The following is a 25,699-nucleotide window of genomic DNA, read 5'->3' as shown; positions in this document are numbered from 1 at the left end:
ATACTATTAAGTCTGTATTGACTTTTCCTATATATATATATATATATATATATATATATATATATATATTATATTTATATTTATATATCAGTGTGTTATTTTTAACTAAACACTGCTAGCTTAACTAACTAGCTAGCTGGAGCGAGCAGGTTCATTAACATGGAGGTTCTGCTTCATTGTCTCTGTCAGGTATGTTTTATTGCGAATGAGTTCATAGTTCATACCGTGTTTTACTACAAGCCTCTTTGTAGCTACTATCCACCTGAGGGAGAAGTCACATTCACCTAGTAATAAAGTGCACATAGAGTCGGAATAACGTTATCAAACAGGAGGAATGTTACAACATGGCCACCACAACAGTACGTTTATGTTCAATGTGAAGTGAAGGCAGCTGCTGTGTCCCTGCGTCCTGCCGCTGGGGGGCCGGTGGTGGAGGAGTTGTCGCCCACTGATGTTAATGCAGTGGAGGAGCTACACGTGGTTCTGGTCCAGGCTAAAAGCGGAGGAGAGAGCTCAGCGCAGCGAGAGGCTTCCAGAGCAGCACCATGTCTCTGTACCGCAACTCCGCCTGGTTCCTGAAGGGAATGACCGAGTTCACCAGGTAAGATACCCTGCCCCGTCTCTGCTGACTGACACATCACTGTAGTGTTTGAGGAGCTGGAGTCAGTGTGTCACCTTCTGTGTGCATCCTCACCCCATTGTGTGGGTGCTTAAATTATTAAACTGAATTATTTAAACTAAGTCATTGGATGCTCTTTTCCTTGTGATTTTATTGTAATGTTATTGTATTTCTGATTCTAAACATGGCAGGGCACTGTGAGTTAACTGTTACCATATTTAACTTATGCAGGCACCTTTCTAACACTAACTAACAACATCATCTTTATACTGTAACTGCCAATATGGGCCTGAAATGTTCATGTGATAATAATTTCCTTCTTGTGAAAAATTGTATAGGACTACGTTATTGTGCATTATACATGTCTCTATATTATTATTTTATTTCTAAACTGAGTTTCTGTTTATTTGAAATTTAAATGTATATTCCAGTATGATTGTCCTTAGGAAAAGATCCTCAGGGATGGAATGGGTCACTGTGCTTACTGTCTGTAATAGAGTAGGATGTTATTCAGTGTAATCAGGTAACCAGGGCTCTCAGGCCCTTTTTTTAAAAGACGATATATATATATAAATATATACTGTATACATTTTTCAAAATTTTAACAAACTAGTGAAAGAACGTCTAGTGAAAGTTAATACCATATGAGGTAGAGTTAAAACATGTAGTCAGTTAATCAATTAGTCAAGCAACAGAAATCAAATCGACAACTGTCTGTTCATAATTGATCAATAGTTTGAGACTTTCTTCAAGCAGAAATACGAAATATTTGCTGTTTCTCAGTTTTATATGATTGTAAACTGAATATATTTGTGGTTTTGGACTGCTGGCTGAACAAAACGAGACATCCAAGGATGTTACTTGGAGCTCTGGGAAATTGCAATCACTATTTTATGACTTTTAACAGACCAACTGATTAATCAGTTAATCAAGAAATTAATCACCAGATTAATCTTTAATGAAATTTGAAGTAATATCTACCTAAAATCTATAGATTGTATGAGGTTATATGAGGTTGGGTCAGGTCAAAGTTTATGTAAGGGATAAGATGTAGAACCTCTGGTATTGGTGAAGATGCAGCTGGTGTTTGGTCCTACTGTTATTGGCGATCACTGACTGGAGGTTTCAGTTTACTGACTTTTTGATTTGCCACTGCATCACTGAACTGCAGTGCTCCTTTGAAATAACTGATTTATGAATAGAGCGAAGTTTACAGTGACTCAGCAGTGGCCATCTGAGACCATAAGTCACTTGTTCCACTACAACAGGGCTCTAAATGCCTTATCAGTCCTATCTGATCTATTGCGGCCCTAAAGCGCCTTTCCTCATCACTATACAGCAAGCCAAGTTGTGTGAAGAGGTGCTTTTGTGATTGTTTCCCCGCTTCCCTTTGTTCTGTGTTATCTTTTCTCCCAGAGAGCTGCCCGGCAACCCGCTCTGACCCTGCACTAATAGCTCTCTGCATGACACCATGGAACAGAGCGGGCATTTAGCCTCAGTATTACCCCCCTCCCTGTCCCCTTTATCCCCCCCCTTCAGCCGCCCTCAACAATGGCATCGTGGACAATCGGGGGCATTGAAGTCTTTGGTGCCACACACGCTCACGCTCACACATACACACCCCAATCCTGTTGTCATCGTCGGTAGTCTCACCCCAAACCCCTTCACATCAGAGATGACGCCAGGCACACTCTCGTCTTCATTGTATCGGTACAGTAAAGCTGTGAAGAGGCGTACAGTGACCCAGCTGACCCCAAACACTGACCTGAGCACACATACACTAAAAAGTCCATCCCTATCCCGAGGCATAGATACACAGTGGGTGCATGGATACATTAAATATGTGCAGTTAAACAGGCTGCTAACATGAGTATAATGCAGTATGTCTGTGTCCTGCAGGAATGCCTTCCTGTCAGCGTCCAAGAGGTTCGTTGAGAAGGACCTGGAGGTGTCCATGGCTGGACGCGCCTTCATGATTACAGGAGCCAACAGTGGCATCGGGAAAGCCACTGCCATGGCCATCGCTAAGAAGGGTACCAATCCTACTGGATGTTTGTCAGCACAACACGTGTACAGTGACTGATACTAATACACTGCAAAAAGTAATTATTAGGAGGAGTAATTGTAGTTGTGATAGTGAGTCATGACATTTTCCCATTTTGGGTCATACAAACCATCAACTCTCAATCAATCAAAAAGCTCCCACTGTGCAATACAGAAGGCCATGTAGTGATGGCCAACCTCTCATGATAAAGCCCAGACCCCCACCAAAGGGAAACATTATTAAAATGTCATAATGTTTAGTGGAAATCAAAAAGAGTGACAATAAATTGGAGCATAGCATAAATGTAGAGAGTGTACAGAGTGTTCTCTGGCTGATATAGATATTATCACTGGTCCTCACAGCCGAGGCAGCTGTAGGGTCTGTGTGTCCTCCGGTCTTACAAAACACTATAAAAACAACAGTCTGTGAACCAGGATTTGATATTTACAACCTTTCATTGACATACCTCAGAAAAATACTTTCCAGTCACAGTCTCAGATGATCTTTTCAGTTTAGGGCTTTCATTACTACAGTATATCCCCAGCTGTCGTCAAGCCTTCATTAAAGCTTACATATTGTACTTTAAGTTACCATTTTGGAACTGCAGCTTTACAGTTCATATGAGGTTTGATGCATCCCACAAAGCTGACAATAAATCCAACACTCTTCTTTTCCTCTTGAATGTGTTCAGATGCTGTTTTCCTCAGCTGGTAAAGAATTATGTTTATTCCATCTTCCGTCGCAGGTGGAACGGTCCACATGGTGTGCAGGAACAAGGACAAAGCCGAGGAGGCGAGGGCTGACATCGTCAAGGAGACGGGAAATAAAGTACAGTATTACTCGCTTCACAACAGATGTTTTTAAAAACACGGGACAGATGTGACATTATTTATTATTCTACATGGCTGGTGTCAATACAGGAGGTCTATGTCCACATCCTGGACCTGTCTGAGACCAAGAAGGTCTGGGAGTTTGCTGAGGGCTTCAAAAGGAAGTACAAGGCCCTCAATGTGCTGGTGAGTCACATGAGTTACTTATTTTCATATCCCATTTGGAAATATAGGGCAAGTTATTACCTCAATTTGACCGTCAGTATTGACTTTACATACTGTGCAAAATACTTTTGGATCAGTATAAGTCAGACTGTCTCGTGTGTTGTAATGTGTGCAGATCAATAACGCAGGCTCCATCATGAGTCAGAGGGACGTGAACACTGAGGGGCTTGAGAAGAGCTTCGCCACCAACGTTCTTGGTGAGTCAACTCTCAGGGGCGAGGTGACAAGAAAACGTTGACAGACGGGAAAACGGGTTGTGAACAGTTTTTCTTTGCTATTGTCCACTAGGGGTTTACATTCTCACCAAGAGTCTCATTCCCTTGCTGGAGAAGAGCGCAGATCCCAGAGTGGTGAGTCCTCATGAGTGTCTGTTTCTCATCATCAGAATCTCTACTGTCTGTTTGTTTTACCTCACAGAACTTAGAGATAGTTCTCAAAACTTTTTTTAGTTCTCTAAACTAGACTTATATTTCTGCACTGATCAACGTTATCCATCATTTTAATGAACACTTAATAGCTTTGGACTACTGGGTTGGGGCTGTTTAATGGTTCATTCCTGGTCACGCCAATGAGACGTCCTCAGAAATCATCCTGAAAACTAGTAAAGAAGAACATTTCATTCATGGGTCAAAGGCTGCAGAAAAGATCCAGTGTATTTATTACAGGGTTTGCTTTTTAAGGGTAAAATTCCAAACCAAACATTTCCAGACTCTTTAAGCCTTTATCGCCACATCTAAATTGTTACTATAAATGCAATTGTGAATAGTTTAATAATACCCACAGCAACCAATGTGAATTGTCACTTTATTTTACCAGCTGTTCATATTAACTTTATTTAATGCTTGCTAATTTCCAGAGTAAAGGATCAACAGCGGACTTATCTAGCTATTTCAGGGAGTATATTCAAATTCAAGCATTACCCTAATCTTGAAAACATAAAATGAATTCATTAAAAATAATAATTTTCCAAATGTTGTATTATTATTTCAGTGTAAAAATGACACTGTAGCGGTGGGAAGTTTTTAGGTAATGTCATGTAAAGTAAAAATAGTAATACCACAATGCAAAATGTGTTTTAAAAGCTCTTTTGACCTTCATGATGTTTCCCTCTGTCCATGTTCAGATCACAGTGTCATCAGGGGGGATGTTGGTGCAGAAGCTCAGGACAGGAAACCTGCAGTCTGAGAGAGGCCGTTATGACGGCACCATGGTGTACGCCCAGCACAAAGTAAGACCTGAGCTCGAAACCTGCTCATCTTCGACTGATGGACAGGCTTTTCTGAGATAATTCGGAAACAGAAACAGACACATATAATGTGTCTTCATGTCAAATTTGTATAATAGAATAATGTGATTATTGTATCAGTAAGTGTATGCTACATTAACAAACTACAGCGCAGATATTGCTGTGTAGATCATTCATAATTCAGATCATTTATTGATCGTATACTGAAATATTTAGTTTATCTTTGATATATATAGGGCAGGCTTTTGGATTATATACTGACTGTAGAATTCATTAGTGCAACAATAAACCTCAGTTGAATGGTGTGAATGGCGCTGACACATTTTAGATCGAATTTCATAGAAATCTGCATGAAAGCTTTTATCCTGCTAGAATCTTTAGGGTGAAATTTGCCAAAATGAAAGATACTGCATGTTACATATGAAGCTTTGGAAGGAAGTTTTGGTCCATAAACATCACTTTAAGTATGTGCCTTTCCATGTTCCATATTAATTTAGTATGATATCATAGAGAACTGTGCCTCAAGTCTGTGTCTGTTTCGTGTGTTTTACCTGCTTATAGTCCACCCCTTCAGACATCCTCACAGTGCAGAATCTCTCGTGTGTGTGTGTGTGTGTGTGTGTGTGTGTGTGTGTTCCAGAGGCAGCAGGTGGTGATGACAGAGCAGCTGGCAAAGACGCACACTAACATCCACTTCTCCGTCATGCATCCTGGCTGGGTCGACACTCCAGGTAGGGCCTGCTCACACGCACGCACAACTGAGAATTAACAGCTACCAAAAATGTGGACAAGTTGAATGAAATCATCCTCTTTTCAAACAAACATCAGCCCTTGGTGCTTCCTGACACTTATTCTGGTTTATCTCTCTCCTCTATCTCTGTCTGTCTGTCTCAGCGGTGGCCAATGCCATGCCAGACTTCCACAGCTCCATGAAGGACAGTCTGCGGACCCCGGAGCAGGGCGCCGACACCGTGGTTTGGCTGGCTGTCTCTGAAGCTGCCACCACAAACCCCAGCGGACGTTTCTACCAGGGTATGTTGCTGAACTAAAGCAATCTTTGTCACTTTCATTTACCTGCCCATCATTTATGAGGGATTGTGTAAAAAAAATATACCCCAATATTACCCCAAGAAAGGAAGAATAGAAAAGAAGAGAACGCTTTTGGCTGAATTATGTGTTTGTCAGTTGTGGGTCGGTAGGGGTGTGTGTGTGTGTGTGTGTGTGTGTGTGGCTGTGTGTGTGAGACGGGTTGGCCTGTGTCCATTGCAGCTGGAGTGGGCTGCTTTTGGTGCCAGATACTGCCAGAGAGTACAGTGCCTCTATGAGCACACACTCACAAATGCACTTCGGTGTACACGCACACACACACACATACACATACAAACACACACACACACACACACACACACACACACACACAAAGACCCCAGTGGCCTTTAAGAAGGAGGCTGCAAACTAATATGAAATGCTCACTTCAACAGGGACACAATAAGGCTGCATTCAGCTTTTAATGTGATGTGTTATGAGGCCGTTATGTCTGGTGTCCTGGTTTCTCAGCAGGTCCGTCCACCTTGCTGCTTTCAGTATGTTAATGTAATACTCGTATGAAGTGATAGTGACATGGAGACGACATGCTTGATTAGCAGAAGACATCAAATTTGTTTGGATTCTGTTGCAGGATGAGTCCACATATTTAAGTGTCTCCCTAAATACCAGTCAAGCTGTCTGTTTGTCTCATGTCAACACCCGCTCAGCCAAACTGCTCGAGGTGCTAAAACAGTGACATATATTTCATTTCGGCAATCCCATGTAAGCTGAAAAATCAGGAATTCAATCTTGTACAAGGAGGTTCAGTGTTGTATGGTCATGTATTACAAGCAAATTGAAGGCAACTGCTGACACCCTTGAATCACTGTGAGTGGCTATTTATGGAAATGTCATACTCTTAAAAATAAAGTGAAAAATAAAAGCAGCAAGGAAGCCCACCATCTGATAACCGGCAAGTGTCAATCTTTAGCATAAACAGAAATAAACTAGTCATTTTTCATTGGTTAATCCATCTAATTTATTTAATTATATCATTAGAGATGATTGTTATATACTGCTGAGAAGTACTTAAAAGAATTATATAGCAGTAGATCATTCTGGGCCATATCTTCCCTGCTGGTTTTCAGTTATCCTTTAATACTTTGGCCAGTGTGATTGTGAAACAGGTATTAATATTATATTAATCTATTGCAGTTTATGTGATATTAAAAGGTCTTTAAAGTCTTGGTGAACCCTGCAGACTCCATGGTGTTTGAATAATGTCAGTGTCGTGTGTTGCCACTGGTGATGATGGTTGAAAATGAATCCTGTATTTGCCTTCCTTCCACCAGTCTCCTTAAAGTAACAGGCTGATGTTTGCACACTTGCTTGGCCTTTATTGCCTTTTAAACACAGACAACAGCATCAGAGCCGACCCTCTGACTCCTTGTAGAACTCAATATTATGTGAAAATCAGAACCACGCTGGGGGTCAGGGAATACCCAAGAGTCAATAGGTAGTTCTTGCATGTACACACCTTTACATTGAAATGTTTGTGTGTTTATGTACAGACCGAAAGATGGTGTCCACCCACCTGCCGCTGGCCTGGACCCACAGCTCTGCCCTGGAGGAGCAGAAGTTGTTGTCTCTACTGGAGGACTTGGCCAAGACGTTTCAGCCACACTGAGACAGCGGGAACCGGTCACCAGTACACCACCGACACTAACACCATCCGTTCATACTGACCGAGGCTGGACTCAGTATTACATCCCCATGATGATATAATACTGTACACGCCGGCAGAGGGAATAGATCTGTGTCCATTTTATCCAAAGCATTTGGAGTGTTAACACTACCTGCGGTCTCTGGCTTTAAATGGGACAGAATGAAGATAAAATGTGTTTGGGAAACGCAGCCTCACAATGCCAGATTAAACTTGTCTATAATAGAGGGATGAGAAAGATTTGTAATAACTATTTATATGATAACAAATGTCCTCATCTGTGAGCTTAACCTTATACAGACTAAACATTTTATTGTGTAAGAGCGTTTGACAGTGATGCTGCCTTTACATTTTCAAAGGATGTCATCTTACCTATGGAGAGAGCACCTTTATAAACACACACACACACACACACACACACAATCCAGTCTGTTACTTTGACTTTATGAAAGTTGTCAATCAGATGGGAATCTGATGTGACCGAAGTCACTCACACACACCCTGCATTGTTAGTTCACAACACCAGCCGTGGGTTCAGTCTCGTTCTTGTCGTCTGGATGACTTACAAACGTGCCACGTGATGTGTACCTAACAGCCCCGTCGATAACCTGTGTATTTGCTACGTTGTAGTGCAGCGTCTGTACTGTGCAGGTTGGGCTCATGCTGGGGACGAGGTGCTCTCTCTATTAGCCGCGTGCCTTAAACACACCACACAGCACCACCGCTTGAAATGTGCAATAAAACCTATGTGTTTATGACTCAGTAATATCTGCCCAGCACCTTTAAAAAGGCCTTTTACTGACTGTGACTTTGGCTTGAGTTTATCTTGTAAATGCCTGCTTGAATAAAGAAAATGATTGATGATGTTTTGTGTGTCTCATTGTGCAGCTGGAGCTACATTTCAGTTCATACAAAAAACAGTCAAATAAACATATCAGAATATCTTTATTAAGCATCAACTCTTTAGTCCCTCTGTGCCCTCCAACCAGGACAGAGAGACTAAAGTCAGTACTGTATTGTCAACAAAAGTATTTAAAAATACAGTTACTTTGAGATTTACATAAACAACATCATGTTGGAACAGCGAGTGTCTTTTACAAGCGTCTGAAGAGGAACAAGTCAAACAGAAATCAATTTGGGTTTGAGATTATGGGCTGTGGTGTTGTGGAAAATGAGTCATCTTTAAAGTGTTGATGTGGCCTCTTGTCAACATGTAGGCCACCCGTTCTAGTGTTTGATGAACCAAAGATGACAAAAACAAAATGACTCCCATGACTGCTCCATCTGCTGAATGAAAAGAAAACAAACTGTTTACAACATGAGGAAATCTATTTCTTCCTTCCTTCCTGCGACTGGCTGGCAATCTGAAGATCTATTTCATTAGCTGTTTCTGCAAACAGCAAATCCTGCCATCCATCATACCTTTAACTTCTTGTCCATCTGCCGTGGACTTAAGCCTCCAGAGCCAGAAAGCCTTTTTATCACCAAATGCAATCTGTTACAAGGACATGATGAGGTAATGACTGGAAGAAGCTTCGACATCCAGTTAACTGAAAAAGGAAAGGAGAGCTTCGACTCCTGATTGTACGGTAGCATCAATAACCCTGTAGACCCAAACAGATGCTTTGTGACATGAGTTTTCAGGATACTTGGGGTTGGACTGACAGATCAGCTTGCCAGTTTTGCTGATTCATGTTGTCTTATTTCGAATATGACAGAAGTTCAGCTAGTAGGAGTCTTGAAAACGTGCAAAAAAAGCTGCATTGATCAAAATGTTTCTATACACAATGGATCAAATGTCTCTGTGTTATGTGAAAGGGGACACTTTTAGCAACAAGCCCAGAGAGAATTACCCCGATAATGCAGTCTTTAAGCTTACTGTTTTGGTTTTATGGGCTACATTATGGGCAACATATAGTCTTATCACCATGTTTCCAACTGTTTTTGTAATAAAAAAGCTCAGATAAAGCGACTGTAAACTACCTCAGCACCAAGAGCAGACAGACAATAGAGACTGTCTGATGAACATAATCAGCTGAAGAGCCAGATATTTCTCTCAGAAAGTGCCACTTTCTTTAAACCAGTAACACAGCTTTAACATCTGGAACATTTACTGTTTAGTAACTTAAAGCTGCACTACTCAATATCTTTATATTAACAATGGATAAATGTAATGTTAAAGATGTCACTTAAGTACAGTGAGAAACCCATAGATAATTTTCACCCAACTCTGGAGCTCTACACAGCTCCTCTTTTAGCTTTTTAGCTTCTTTTAGAGCAGTATGTTTGTTTTCCAGCACGCAAACTCTTCTCTCATTCACCTCATTTCCAGCAGCAGCAGGCACAAGCTCTGATAATCCCCTTGTATGCTGCCTGCCCGGCACCAAACGGCAGGAAAGTTAGTGGCTAGCTGGTTGGCATAGTAGAGCATTTAGCAGCGGAAGAGACTTATTTTTCTCTGGAGCTGGAGGAGAAGAGTGAGTACTGGTCCTCATCAAGTGGACAGACTGTTTGCTAGAACGTTCACAACAACTTTATAAAGTGGCAATATGTGAATGTTGTGTTCACAGCGTGTCGCTACACCCGAATGGCCAAAAAGAAATACATTTGATGATTGCAGCTTTAATATCTTTCACATTTTATTAACTCTTGGCGGCACCCAAAAAAAATCCATGACTGCAACTTTCCTAATATATTTTGCAAATGATTTCTGATAATTCTGAAAGCATGTTTTATCCCAGAGCACCCAGAATCCAGATGTGTGCACAGAAAAAAAAACATACTTTCCATCTAGACCAAAATCCATTTTTGGAAGGAATGGACAAAAATATAATGGATTGAATATAATAAACATAATACTATATTCATGCTAAATATTGGCTACTGACAAATTGAATCAGAATTTGCTTTCAGTCTAATCCCAAGTATGATTGTGTGACATCTAAATATCATGGAGTAAGGTCTCGGTGATAGCAAACAATAGCAGTCATATGACAGTGCTGTCACTTCATTAACCAATCAACTCTGTCCCTTTTAGGACTTAAAATACTGCATAGTGCTGCAGTCAATCTCAACACTACTGAGGCCATGTGCTTCATTGCAGAGCGCTTAACATGTTCTAGTTTGTTATTAGGAAATAAAGACTACTAGATGGGCACAAAGAAAAGTAAACAACCATTTACAATGATAACAGATAAATACTTTACTACAAATATAAATATACACTACATGATCAAAAAACTGGAATGTGACTACATTTTGAGATCAGGAATTCCAACATTATAATGCTCATTTTTCCACTTACAATAAGGCAAGCGTTAGTCTAACATTAGAAGATACTAGCCGCTATTTACAAGGACGCTACATCGAATCCAGCTATTACCCCCTTCCCAAACTTACAAAAATGATTTATTTTAATTCAAAGACAAAGACCACGAGTTGTGCAATTCAGTGCAGTTGTGAGAGTGTTATGATGCACAGATGTGTGGGGGAAGTAGGAGGGCTCGGAACAAGATTTGGAACAAAAACAAAACAAGGACAAAAGGAAACGAGACATCCAGAGCTTCATGATGAGGTGAGTGCTCGAGAGTGAATGATGGTGAGTGAACAGTCGTAAGCACTGGAAAACCGCTAAAAAGGCTCTGTGAGTGTGTCCTCTCTTTTAAGGCTTTTGAAGGAACACAGGCAGCCCTGATCTGACCCGAGATACAGCTGGGGACGATTCAACACGCCAGCATTTAGTGCTACATTTAGTTTAGTACCTGTCTGTACCTAAGTGCCTCTCTGGTGGGAGGAAATCCAATTTTGCATCACCATCAGTGCCATGTAGTATCTACCTACACAGCCAGTGTAGTACATTTTGTTTTTGTTTTTTAACCGAGAGTAATAAATATCTAGGAGGTGGTGATGCTGTGCTATTTTCTAAACTAGTTTTTACCAAAATAAAAGTTGGAGACTCAAACCCAGAAAGCTGAAAAGAAGTTACACCAATCAAATATTGAATTGTAATTCGACTGGTGCACCTCGGGATGGCTGCAACAGGATGTTTGATGCTGCCTCGGTCAGTGCATGTCACTATGGCAACATATTCAAATTTCCCATGCCTCACCAGGCTGGGTCAGTGCTGTCATGCAAACATCTGACAAGAACATAACATTTCTATGGCAGCATCTTCGTGTGTAAATCAAGGGACTTCCTTCTATCTAAAAAAGAGGCTGTTCTATTGATTTTACTACCACGCTGGAGTGATTACACATTAATAATGGTTTACGACTGACATGAAGAGCCCCCGCCCAGTGACAACTTACTGATGTAAAACCTCCTGAGAGTGATTTAAGGCCAACTAGTGAAAGAAAACAAATGAAAAAGAGAGGAAAAAAAGACAGAAAAAGCTGATCACTTTGATCAGTGAGAGTCAATTCAAGCAACTATCTAGTATACACATGATGCAGGGGTATATACAGATGATCAGGGTCTTTTTGTACATGTTACAGTGACTGAGTAATATGCAGTTAGTGGGCCACAATAATAAGCAGGCTAGTGTATGTTTCTACAGGAATGGCAGGTCAGGGATTTAGTGAAACCTAACTTTACAGTGCAAGAGTAATAAAAAAAATTACCTTTGTCAAAAGAAGCATTGGAAATATTAATATAATGTAAACACTAATATCAATACCATTCCTCCCAAAGGAGAAATCATTACGATACATGCACACATGTACACACACACCATTTGTGCTTAGGGTTCTGTTTCGGATCAGAGCAGAGAGTCAAAAAATCTGTCACTCACACTTTCATGTAGGACTGAAAGTTAGTGAAATTAAAGACCAATTGGTTATGAAAAGTAAAATGAATGTGGAGGGCTGCACTATCTCCACACACAGACACACACACACTCTCACACACACACACACAGACACACACACACAGACACACACACACACACACACACACACACACACACAAACACGCTCTCATACGCACACGCACACGCGCACGCGCGCACACACACACACACGGTCACACAGTCACCAAGAGCAGGGACTGGTTGTAGCTGAAGATCCCAGGCGTGATGGGGAGATATACTGTACAGAGGGGTTTCCATGACATTGGAAGAGTGGGCGGAGCATGTAGTGGGCCGGGCCAATCAGCGCGGAGAGAAGCCTGTTGCTAAGCTACAGCCAACCACCTGCGTCACATCCCAGATCTGTGGAGACAAACAGCCAATAGCAATGACAGAAGGCTGGTGCAAAGCTGCATTTAAGGATTCTGCATTATTGCTGAGAAGACTCAAACTGTTCCTGTTGTTGTTTTAATACTTGTGTTTTCAGCTTATCAAAATGCTAGATGTAAGACACATAGATAATTTAGAACAAAATACACAATGCACCAATTAAAACATGATTCATTGAAAAAAAAAAAAAAAACCTCCCCGCCTGACCTGAAGCGATAGTGATACATCCAATCAAAAATCTTGTGTTTGAATCGGTTAGGTCTGTAAAGGTTGCTGTTAAAGGTCTGTAGTTTGCTTTTTCCTAATACTTCCTAGTAATCCTACACTTTCCCGTTGCTTTATAGACTTGTAGCCTCTGAGACAAATGGGCGTCAACAAATGGACCGTACAGATGGACAGAGGAGAGGTAGATAATGCTGCAGCAGTAGTTTAAGAAGTTTTTAGGAAAGTTTGAAAACTTGAGTACAATGTAACAGACATGAATTCAAGTTAACCACATCTACTGCAAAATGAAAGTGCCTGTATAGCTCTTTTATAAGAATGCAATCACATAAATGTTAAATACCATACATGACCAATAAATCAATAGGCTCTTTTGAGACTTAAGTTCAGATCATTTTTAGGGTTTTAGGACTGCCTGCAGGCACCCTGATTTCCTATCAGGAATCTAAATCTGAGATAAGCTTGACAAAATAATAGTGATTTGCTTCGTTTTGGTGTGATCAGTGTGCGTTTGACACAGCCTGAATACATGCATGAATTATCTTGTATCAAAGAACTGTTGTTGACCTTAACAATGCGGTCGCTTCCACAAGTGACCATCAGGCCTCTGGATGGGTCCATGTCCATGTGGGCGATGTTGTGTTTCCCCTCGTGGAACGTTGCCAATGCTGTTCGACTGCACCACACACACACACACACACACACACACACACACACACACACACACACACACACACACACACACACACACACACACACACACACACACACACACACACACACAGACAGACAGACAGACAGACAGACAACATTTGAGCCCTCAGTTATCTGAAAATAGCAGTATAATGTGACCAGTTATTAGAAATTTTAAAAAAGCCCTTCACTCACTCTTCTTCTTTGATGGTATCAAAGCAGGCATCACAAACCCGCACTGGGAACTCGAAGCCCATGATTGGAAATGTGGAGCGTTTAGAACTACATTTTCCACACACAGCCTTGCCACACTTTCTGCAGTGGTGCTGCACAATGAAAAAAACACCCATATATTAGCATGACTGAAGGTTGAAGGACTCACAACTGTTAGAGACACTGGTCAGACTAGCCTACCTGTCTGAGCCCCAGGGTCTTAGTGTCCCACATCTGCTTGATGTTCCAGAAGAACGGCTGCTCACACTTCTGACAGGAGTCGCTGTCTAACCACTGGGGCGCCTGCAGACACACGTGAAGTTTTTATTAAACAAGCACAAACACCGTAATGTAGAGCACTAATTGAAATCTCAAGGGCTGCAAAAATCATCTTTAACCAGAACTGAGACAAAAACAGAGGAGAAACAAAACTCTCCAATTATGACCAACTTCTAAAAACTAAAACATGTCCTGGTAGCTACTGTATGCTGCTTTGACCATTACACAAAGTGAGCAGCGAGTGCTGTACAGTTTATAGTAGTAGTGCCTGTTAAACAAGTCAATTCAAATTTAATGTAAGATACTTTATTATTTTCAATTTACGGCAACAAAAAACTAAGCTAGAAGAAAGCAGAAACACTAAAATGTGAAAATAAAGGTATCTGAGCTGCCTGTATTATTACAGCTTTTATTTTGTGGCAGTTATGATAGTGATGCAAACCTCTTCTCTCTGTGCGTCCATGTTCCACACTGCGATGCCTCCGTCGGCTGAGCAGGACAACAACTGCCTGGTCAACTGAAGGTAACGCAAGGCCTGAACCCGTTCGCTGAGGGAGACATTGGATACAGAGGAAGAATGAAAAGGGAGAAAAAGTTTTAAATCAAATCAATGATTGTCGCTCAGTCGCTCACACACACGCCACACACACACACACACACACACACACACACACACACACACAAACACAAACACACAGATGTATAAAGCACTCATGACAACTTCTAATATTTTTGCTGACCACTCTGACTACACTGACAAAAGCACTTATGCTCAACTGTTGTACCACTACTGTGCATAGGAAGTCTATTAAATACATTTTAATACGTTAGTTAAACAGAGGAGAGGAGGAGGACAAGAAAAAAGGAGTGATAAGGACACCAAAAAGGCTCGAAAAGCGATAAAGACTGGGTCAACACAGGATTAAGGACTAGAACAGCATTAAACTGTCATTTTTATGGGTGTCTGAGAGACAACCTTCTGTAAATCCTGCTAGGATGCAACAGGATCTACGGAGGCTTGCTCTGATACGCATCAGTGTACATGGGCTTTGTTGATGACTGCTGTCACAGGGGGAGGTGGTGAAATATGTATGAAAATCAAGAAGTGGAGATAAGAACAGCTGTTGCAGATACCACCTTTTCCCCTGACTTAGTTTTTAAGCTTCCCGATCCCTGACAAACACAGAGGAGGTAAAGCAAAGTCATCCATGCATATATGCGAAACATTGACTGGACTTACTGGTGTCCCTGCAACAGTAACGTTCGTCCTTTGCGGCCCCCAATGTCCCACATGATGACGCTGTGGTCGGAGGCTCCGGAGAACAGCAGCCTCTGGACAGGGTCCCACCACAGGGTTGCTATACTACCTGGAGGGGACAGAGGGATGAACGGAGAGAGACACACTTGTTACATGTGTTAATATGTGCTACAATAGGCTGTTGAGGGACAGTGTTATGGTCTGACATGTTGGCTCCACCTGGTGCCCGCTGGGAGAACTACAGGAAGGTCTGACCACATGTGAAACCTGGGGGTATCATTTTCAATCTTGAAACAAGGTGCATGTTTAAGAAATAAGAAAAACAGCCCAAAAGCTGCTGCCACTGATCTCACAACAGTCATTCACAGACTTTTTTTGGCAGAGGGTAGAGGATATTTCCAGTGAAACATTCAGCTCTCAACAAGAAAAGAACTCAGGGACAGACAATTACGCTCTTGAAGTTAGACCAGTCATGTGATGAATAATAGCCTGAGGCAGGTGGTGGTGGACTGACTAGGCTGGCGGTAACTGTAGCTACTGTACATGAGAAACAAGGCCACTACACATACACAGAGCACCATACTACCGTGGAATCCTGTCATCTGACAGCTTTTTAAAGCTTTCTCAGGTACTTCACCTTGTACACATTGTATCCTCATACAGCCACACACTGTAATAGCACACTATGATATAACTGTAGGGAGCCGGACCACACGCTGGACCACATTACTGACAATGTGGAAGGGATGGACTGTGGAAAAGTTATAACTTCATATTCCTCTGCTGAAGGCATGTTTCCACCAGCTGACGTGTGGGGGAAAAACTGCAAAAAGACCTGTATCTGAAAACGAAACAATGTCACATGTAAAAGCAAAGTTGTGAATATTCATATACATCTTCTCATTCAGGGCCAGTTTAACGTCATGTTAAGATGAAAAGAAGGGCAGTATGACAAAAGAAAAACCTTTTCTAACAAGGGCAAATATACAAACCTTAAGACTAAGGCGAGGTCTGACCTTTTCCCTTCTGTTTTCCAAATTTAATCAATCATAACTTGCAATAAATATTTTGGTGGAACTCCTGGTTGTGCACAGCTAGAGACCAGCACCACGCCCATTATTATGCATTATTATCAGCCTAATCAGTATGTATTATCATGGGCACATCTGCACATCAAAGAGAGAGCTGGGAAATAATAAGTTGTTATGGTGTAAGGATTTGTATTTTTTTATTTGAAAGGTAATGGCACATTAACATGTCTGTCCCAACGGGCTAACCTGTACGCAATACATCTGTGGTAAAAATAGGATTTTTGAATAGTGAAGAGTACCATCTGGTCAGATGAATCATCCCTCATCCTTTTTCAACTAGTTCATGAGCACGTGTATGACAAGTGCCCAGAGGAGAACTCAGTGAAGTGTTCTGGCGGCTAATTTTTGTTAAGGGATTCATTATCTTGGCATAGCTACACAGAACCCTTGAAAACGAATCCCACAGAACTAATACAGTCATCCTTTGATGAAGCATTTGTATTGTGATGGGAGTTTCCGGGAATGATAATAACTAATACTGCCATCTAAACAGCCCAAATGTGTCACTGAGCAGCTTGACAAGCATGGAAACAACACAGTCTCAACCCAGACAAGCAGATATGGGAATTTCCAGAGCAGCATAAGAGATGCCATTTTCCTTCATCATCATCATCAAATCCAAATGATGGGATTTTGTGTGGAAAAGTGGTTTCACAGCCTGCCAAAAGAGCTCTACTCACTTGAACACTAAATGTCAGACCCCATAAAGCTTTTATTGCGGTGGGTGGTAGCTCAACGCTACAAATGTTTGTAACAATGCCCAGAGTAATCTGTAATTTTACTCAGGTAACGGTGCATTTGATTTTAATGCCTTTACCCCCTTCCAGTTACTATAACCCCTGGGCAAACACCGGAAACACCAGGGAGTAAGGAAGGAAGTCGGCGAACTAGCTAGCCAGCCATTGTTTACTGTTCGTATTGCTCACTTGTGATGGAGCACAAGTATTAATTGCTATTTAAAACAATGAAGACAACAACTCCCATGATCCCTCACTACTTCACAATGTCCTCAAAGTCTGTATGATGTTATTGTTCTGACTGAGAGACCCATAACTGCAGAAATGACATACTGTGCGTTTAACTCAAGCCAAGAGCTTTTTTTTAATCATGCAAAATGCATATTTGAAAAAACTGTTTTTTATGGAAACAAAAAAGCATGTGTCATCATGCTGGAATTAATTGGTCTTTCTTTCTCTTACATAATGATGTCACATAGAGGAATCTGGGTCATCCACTGTTTACTGCGGCCATATCTGGCTTCAGCATCAGAAGCCTGCTTGTGTGCAGTACTTGTGCTGTGGACTTCACCTACACTAGGAGAAAACAATAGCTCTGTGTGGACTATTCTTAACATGTATGCAGTGTGTGTCTTTACCTTCATGACCCTTCAGTGTAGTGATGATGGAGTACGTCTGATTCTCCAGTTTCAGCAGCGTGATCTGTCCTGAGTAATCGCCAACAAAGGCATGCTGCGTCTCGTGATCGTATCTGAGCGGGGAGTCAGGGCTTAAACACAGTCTGTTGCTACTTCAGCTGATAGGTGCACTCATGTACTGTAAACACAGGGAGGGAATGAAGGATACTGTAGGCACGAGGCCCAGGCAGTGAAGTAGTGTCTCCCCAGCATGCTGCCACTCTGGGTGCACATCCAGCTTACGCTCTTGTCATGGCCGGTACTCACCACCCACTCACTCTCCAGGGAGAACACCATATCTGACACACGATTCTGGTGGGCTGCAAAGCACAAACACATAAAGTGTTAAACAAGTCATGTTGGATAAACATCAACAAGATCCCGTCTATTCTATTGGACTTTTTATCTGAGCCGTCGTGGATGAGCACCATCTAAGACTAATTTGCCCTTTGCATGTGCTGATCCCACCTGCTTAGTGTTACTGTAATCCAGACTATGTCAGACAAATCCCTTCAAACGATTTGAACTCCCTTCAGTCTTAAAGGTCCATCTGGGGATCACTGCTAAAAAGGGGCACAATTTGTTGACTTTCTGTATTTAATGTCACTGATTTTACCCGCTGTAAACACCGTATTTTGTAACTCTTTACCACCAGCTATATTGATATAATACAACATTTAATAATAATATTTAAAACTCTGCTGATAGTCAATACACAGGATATGTTATTTATCTATGCAATATGAATACAACAACAATAATAGATTTTTTGCTCACTTTTCAGCATTGGTCACACAACTAAATTTCTTGGCCACATGGGGGCAGCAAAACAAGCTTTAAGCACAACACTGACATATGATATTATCCCCTTCTGAATCTAGCAACTACAGGGCAACACTAGCAGTCTTTCAGAGTTGTTTTTCTGGCCAACACATGAGGGTAAGTATAATGTAATGTAATGTAATGTACAGCACTAAGAGTGAACCCAAACAGTTTAACTGTAGGCTGTAAAACCAAAACAATGAGCTCAAAGATGCTAAACGCGCTGTAGATAGTAGCTGTAGGGATCTGCAGAGCTGACTGATGATTCTCTTCATCACCGAAGCGATCCCTTTCTCATTACACATTTCAGCCACTGTTAATATGAAAATACTGATTATAGCAGCTTTAAATTAAAACAATTTTACATCCCTAAAAAAACAGTAATGTCTTTCAGCTCCAAGTCTACAAGATAGTAAGATTAACTATTAGAACTGAGTCAACCCTGAAATCTAACTTAATGGTACATGTACTTTCTATTTTACCCTCTTTCAATGAATGAGAAAATGATCTGCATATTTATACTGCCTCATGATCAAACCATGGCAGTAAATTGCTCTGGGCTGAAGCTTTGATCTTCCCTGTCCTCTTTCTTCTCAAAGATTTTTTCTTCCTGGAATTCAATGAAGTAACTGTAAGCGTTTAAGAAACATTTCAAATATATGTTTCTTCTATCTTTTTTCTGTAACTTGTTGCTGTCCTCGCTGCCTGATTGTTTTTGTCCCTTGTACAGAAGACACTGCTTGTGTGCAAGCCACCATGAACATGTTCACATAATAACGTAGTACAGATTTTGCTAAGCAATTAATCCGAACTACAGAGAGGAAAGCATTTTCCAAAATCATTTCCATCATTCTGTCAATTTATAACCAGACTGAGCATATGTAAGCTGTTTTTGTCACTGGCCAGTGGGTGGCTAAAAAAAGAAGTCAATATTGCCTTGTGTGCAGCTGTGAAGAAAGCAACACTGACTGCCAAAAAGCAAAATAGCAATGTTAAGCCCTGCCTGTCTTTGAAGTGCATAGACACATCCTAATGCCTGTTTGATCTGATTGTGACTCATGTTTGTGCTGTTCGGGCTCTGCTGCTTGATTTTGCTACAAGTGGTAGAAACCAGATGGAGCATTCCAGTGGTGTCGTGGCGTTTTCCCTTCTAAAGCAACAGGCTGGCCATTTTCCCCCGGAGCCAGACTTTCCACTGAGGAGGCTAAATGGCTGCTGATACCGTCACAGGAACTGTGTTCTGCTTATAACCTTCCAATTATGACAGGAGATGAAATCAAGATGTAATGACTAGGGCTGCAACTAACAATTATTTTCATTATTGATTGTGAAAAAATACATCTCAACTTCACAGAGCCCACGTTGACCATCATGACAAAGATGTCCTGGTTTGTTCGAACAAAAGTCCAAAATTGGAAGACATTCACTTTATACATATGTATAATAAATCCTCTCGTTTGAGAAGCTGAGACAGAATGTTTTTTCACCATTTTTGCTTGAAAATTGACAGAAACGATTAAATGATGATCACAATAGTTGTGACATCATTTGACCAATGGAACAGCTCTAGTAAAACACTGTAAATGAGTGCTTGCTGGAGCTGTAACTTCTTCATGTCAGTATCAGTAAGCAAAGAGTTGGTGGCAATAGCACGCAAAGAAAGTATTGTGCCACCTAAGGCAGGGAAGAAGCCTGTAAGCTAGAAAACATGGATGTAAACAATGATGACATAAATAAATTAAGTCAAAGGAAACATTTGTCATGCTTCATGGATGCATGCGATGCATTTCGGTGAGTCATACTCACAAGTAAACATAACTGTTTGTTTTAATAAAACTCCACAAGCCACCTTTAAGTATGAAGGGCCAAAATATAGGGTGATGTAGGACTCTTTGTACTGACAAACACAATGCCTTGTAGTAATTTATGGTTTACTTATATCTATGTGTGTTAATGTCAACATTAAACAACACAGTTTAATGATTATTAATTGAGAGGCAAAACTGGCAGCTATCTACATTTACTAATAATTTAAAATCATTATACTCACAAGGAATAACATAGGGTTATCCCCTTTGCAGTAAAAAGGAAAATAAAACCATTTTGTAACACTAAATTTACTCAGTAGTGTACATAGTCTTGCTTAACGTGAGTCTCCTGGGGCAGGGAGGGGCCACGTCTCAATACACAGTACAATACACAGAAACACTTCCTTATATGCACAGATCAAACTCACTCTAAGGATTTACACAAGCCTAACAAGAGTATATATCCTTATAATGTAATACAAATATCTGCAGTGGACATACCACCTGAGAAAACAGCTTCTTCTTTTAAGCTGTGTACACACCCTAATATTTTAATACCAGTCGCTGATGAACACTGATGAATACAAGATAGAGAATAAGATGAAGGATGCGGTTTTGTGGTATAGCTTTTCTCACACGAATATATTTTTCTGTGATACTTTGACATCAAAACAAACATACAGCTTGGCAATCCATAAGACTGGACATTCTGCTAGTTCTCAATGGAAATATCTGCAAACACTTGCTACCTGTTAACGAAGGCAAGTCCTGCCTCATTATTACAGCCTTATAGGAGTTGTTGTTGTCAACTGTGCTTCATTTTGCTTATATTCTAGTTTTGTTAAATATTTGAAAGGTATTTTGTGATTTGAGCCAGCATACATCACAAATGAAAAAGGTTAAATTGTGATGTCTGCATGGTCAGTGAAACATAAACAATGTAGTTCTGCCCACAGTCTCAACTCAGCTGCATTTGCACATCACAGTTCTCACCTGGATATGTTTTGACGTGGTTCATCTTGTTGAAATCTTCAGAGATAAGGAACTCCTAGAAGAAAAGCAAACACACACAAAAAACACATTTCAAATCAAATAACTATCCTGCCCCCACAGGCATTTGGAGGAGTCCAAATATTGAAGCTGTGGCCTATATAAACCAGATATGCAGGCTCTTTAAAACTACACTGAACAAGCCATTTGTTTGAGTTAGCTTCACTCACCACAACAGCTCCATTGTCCTGGCCTATGAAGATGCGTCTGCTGTCATGGTGGTACGACATGCAAGAGCATGGAGCTAAAAGAGAAAGAAAACAGTCGCCATTAGCAGGGAAATCACCATCTTCACGCCACATCGCAGAGAGGTGTGCATTATATTGCTGCAGTGGTTAAAAATAACAAAAGACAAAAAGTGTGCGCACACATCCTTTTCCCATTGAAGCAATGCCGTCTTACTTACAGGAGACTGTGTGGTAGATGCTTGGCCAGTACTGACCGCTGTCTCTTTTCAGCCAAACTCGGATGGTTCTGGAGGAAAATGATAAAACATCACATTCAAAGCACTCTCCAGTGTCTTCTCCAAGGGTCATTCTGTAGTCTATTTTGTGTATTGAAGGTACATTTTTGATCTAAATGAAGACAAAATGCAGTTCCAATCTTTAACTTAATGTTTGTATAGACCTAACCTGCAGTTACACAAATATATACTTGATCTAAAAATGATACTTGGCAACTTTCAGTGGAAATACTCAAGGGAAATATCCAGTGAAGAAAGCCCTCATGTAGGACTGAGCTTAATCCTCGTCTAGGAAACCAGCCCTAATTCTCTTTACACACAATGCTTGATTCTGTTCACAAAACAGCAGTGAAAGCAGTCACATTTATAAACAGTGTGTTTAAATCATTTCAGTTAAAAATGTGAAAAAATATTCTTGTAGTCTTTTTCGTGTCATCTAACCGTACAGCATTACAGAAGTGATTATTCAATACTGAATCACTTTGGATACTTTGACAAACAACACTTTATGGTATGCATTTCCCCTCCTAAAAATAAAATACGAAACCGGACAACTTTAAAAAGATCACATACTGTCACGTTGTGTTTTTGAAAACCACATTACATTTTCAGTTCAAGTACATTTAAACTAAGCTTCCATCAGCCTTTTTTTTAAGGAATCGGGTTCAAGGTTTTACTGCTGTTCCAGTAAAATGTCTGCAAAGTGAGAGAATAACTGACATCAAAAGCAGCAAAGCAACTGTACAGCCCTGTTTCATCAAGGAACCGCACCCCGCAACTTCCCCCTTGATTATCAAGCAGGTTAGACTTTCTTTACAGCAACTAAGTTCCTTTATCTTCAAATGAGGATGTTACATCTTCACACTTGTTAACCAAGTGGGACAGCTCTACTGATGTCACTTACAGTGTAACTTGGTGAATGTGATGGACTGACATGATCATGTTTACACCTTCAGCTCCTGCCACAGTGAGAGTAAGGGTAGAGGTCTGTCCCATTATACTTGGACTGCTGCCTTCAAGTCTTGCTGAAAATATGGTATTAATTGTATAGTGGTACTCATAAACGCCACAACAGAATGATTTTCTATTATACCCAAGTTATGTAACTTATGTGGTGTTCATGGGGACGCAGCCATTTCAACAAGTATTGCCTGTAGTACCAGCCACTTATTATAAAGCAACTTGTAAATAAGACCTAAATGTACTCTTGGTTGTTAATGTTTTCATCCAGACAAACAGCGTAATGAATGAATATGTTGTTAAATGTTATTAGAAGCTTAAAAGAAACTTGAGATAAATAAAATAACTATATAACGTTAACGTTACAGGATACGACGAGCACTTGAAGGCAGCAGTCGCTAGTTTGAGAAACTATTGTTTACTATTAGCAGTAACTAGCTAACTTAGTTAAGTCAACATAGCCTAACACATATTGATACTGTTATACAAAAGGAAATTATGGGTTGTAAAAGCCAACTTTACAGAGTTATTAACTGTTATATTCCCGTTTACTATTAGGCTTGGTTGTTTGATCGCGGATAGTTTATGGAAATGACTCATTCTTTATGGCTTTCTATCCCGACACCCTCCGACGCTAGCCGTGACTCCGTATGGAAAATCCCAACCAATGCATTTCTCTCTGAAACCACAAAAATGTTTCTTTTCCTCTTTTTTGTTTCCTTTCTTCAACCTGAAACCAGGAAATATGAGTGCAATGACCAGCAAATAGACCGAGCCCGCTAGCTAACGTCAGTGCCGTTACGCTACCGTTAGCCTGCCTGGCAAACTCACCTGTCCTCGCTGACCGTGATCACTCCATCTTCTTTAGGTATTAAAACGGCTGCGTTCACAGCGTCTGAGTGGCCCTCGATCTTGTTTAAAAGAACAGGTCTAGCGGTTTGGGGCCTTGAATGAATCTCCGCAGCCATGGTTTTAACAGTGCGACCAGTAGTGTTTTCCTTCTGCTGCTTTTCCTCCTCACTCACTCGCCAGTAGAGGAGGATCAGCTGACACCCGGAGCCGCTGTCAGGATTACCGTAATGACTGCAACAATGCTCCCAACGCATTCAGACTGGAAACAACTGGGACGTGAATCACTGGATGCCATATTACCCACAAGGTTTAAGGGCCTTTAATGTTTTGCACAGCAACACAGCAAAGGGATATAGGGCCAGATTGGTGCCTGAGATTGGATTAGCTTCAGCTGTATTGCCCCTGCACAGAGTAGAACCAAGACGATGAAATGCTGTAGCTTCTAACCAGAGGTGCAAAAAGCAGTAAAGTGCAGAATAATGTAAATGTGTAATAAATAGCAGTGGGGGCTGGATATGAATATGCTGACATACAGTCAAGCACTTTGTACAGTGGGTTGTGGTTGTGTTACATGTTAATGCAGAATTAATGATCCACCTGACCTGAGCAAAGCATGTCTTAGGGCCAGTAACTCCTATACATGCATCTATACAGTAAATAAGCATCATATTCATGTCATTTATAAATATAATGTAATAATTTATTATTTGTTGTTCATTACTATTCCATCTTTTACATGCTGTGTAATATTCTACTCAGTGTTTAGGGTACTATTATATTCTCATCATTTTTTCAGACAGGTACAAGGTACAGTCAGTGTGTGTCTCCCTGCACACACGTTAGATAAATGTGTTTTAGCCACTGCCCATAAAAATGTCTGAGCAAATCCCTGGAGAGGAAAAAGAAACAAAATGTAGCCCCATGTCAGAGAAAGGCCACTCATGTACAAAGTCAGAGCCCTTCAAGTCGAGTGATTTTATAAAAACGGTGCCCAAATGTGACCAATCCCGTTGTCCGCTTTAAGGACTGAACCTGCAGCTCAGAGGCTTCTAAAAAAAATTTTTCTTTCTGGAAAACGTGTGTCTATACTGCGTTGGACCTGTAAGACACTGATAATACGTTCAGTTTGTGCTTCTGGTCCAATGTATGTAGAACTAAAAATTCAAGTACTAAAAAAGAAAATGTAAAGTTAAAAATGAAAGTTTAAATTTCAACTCTAGAAGCAGAATTTACTTTTCAACAATAGAAATTTCCAACTCAAAGTATCTAATGTTAAATTCAAATTATGAATCTGCAGACATGTTTTTTTAATTTTAGATTTGGCGATTCCAGCACTAATTCTAAATAAGTACTATAATAAGAACTTCCGATTTCAAAACTGTAAGTATATATTAGTCTGTGTTTCAGCCTTGTAACAAACCTACTGACCTATCCAGAATATAGCCCCCCTCTTGCCTAATGTGCTTCAATAAATTCCTGCCACCCATATCCCTCAACAGGGTTAATGGTTTGGAATACATGGATGTGTTTTAATAATACACACTGTCATTGAAAATGCAAACACAGCACAGCAACATGTCACATGTTGACATTCAGAAATACTATTACTAGAAATAAGTAAGGCAAAA

At 40.6% G+C, this 25,699-nt stretch overlaps 2 protein-coding genes across 2 annotated transcripts; one reads left to right on the top strand and one right to left on the bottom strand.

The window, feature by feature from the left end:
* Positions 1–470: 470 nt before the first annotated feature.
* Positions 471–8,579, top strand: dhrs12la (dehydrogenase/reductase 12-like a). The gene is made up of 10 exons (XM_051398387.1): positions 471–601; positions 2,519–2,652; positions 3,409–3,491; positions 3,584–3,679; positions 3,834–3,915; positions 4,007–4,068; positions 4,842–4,946; positions 5,605–5,695; positions 5,859–5,996; positions 7,562–8,579. The coding sequence occupies exons 1-10, from the start codon at positions 546–548 to the stop codon at positions 7,675–7,677; spliced, it is 963 nt and encodes a 320-aa protein (XP_051254347.1). The 5' UTR covers positions 471–545; the 3' UTR covers positions 7,678–8,579.
* A 2,311-nt stretch (positions 8,580–10,890) lies between these two features.
* wdfy1 (WD repeat and FYVE domain containing 1) lies at positions 10,891–24,261 on the bottom strand. The gene is made up of 12 exons (XM_051398384.1): positions 24,051–24,261; positions 22,203–22,270; positions 21,967–22,040; positions 21,740–21,794; positions 18,286–18,436; positions 18,078–18,190; positions 15,594–15,720; positions 14,796–14,901; positions 14,276–14,377; positions 14,057–14,187; positions 13,736–13,844; positions 10,891–12,919 (listed from the first exon to the last, which is right to left on the bottom strand). The coding sequence occupies exons 1-12, from the start codon at positions 24,185–24,187 to the stop codon at positions 12,860–12,862; spliced, it is 1,233 nt and encodes a 410-aa protein (XP_051254344.1). The 5' UTR covers positions 24,188–24,261; the 3' UTR covers positions 10,891–12,859.
* Positions 24,262–25,699: the final 1,438 nt, after the last annotated feature.

Source organism: Dicentrarchus labrax, unplaced genomic scaffold (assembly GCF_905237075.1).
Source record: "Dicentrarchus labrax unplaced genomic scaffold, dlabrax2021, whole genome shotgun sequence".
Lineage (NCBI taxonomy): Eukaryota > Metazoa > Chordata > Actinopteri > Moronidae > Dicentrarchus > Dicentrarchus labrax.
The sequence above is the reverse complement of the archived record's forward strand: the minus strand, read 5'-3'. Positions and strand labels throughout refer to the sequence as shown.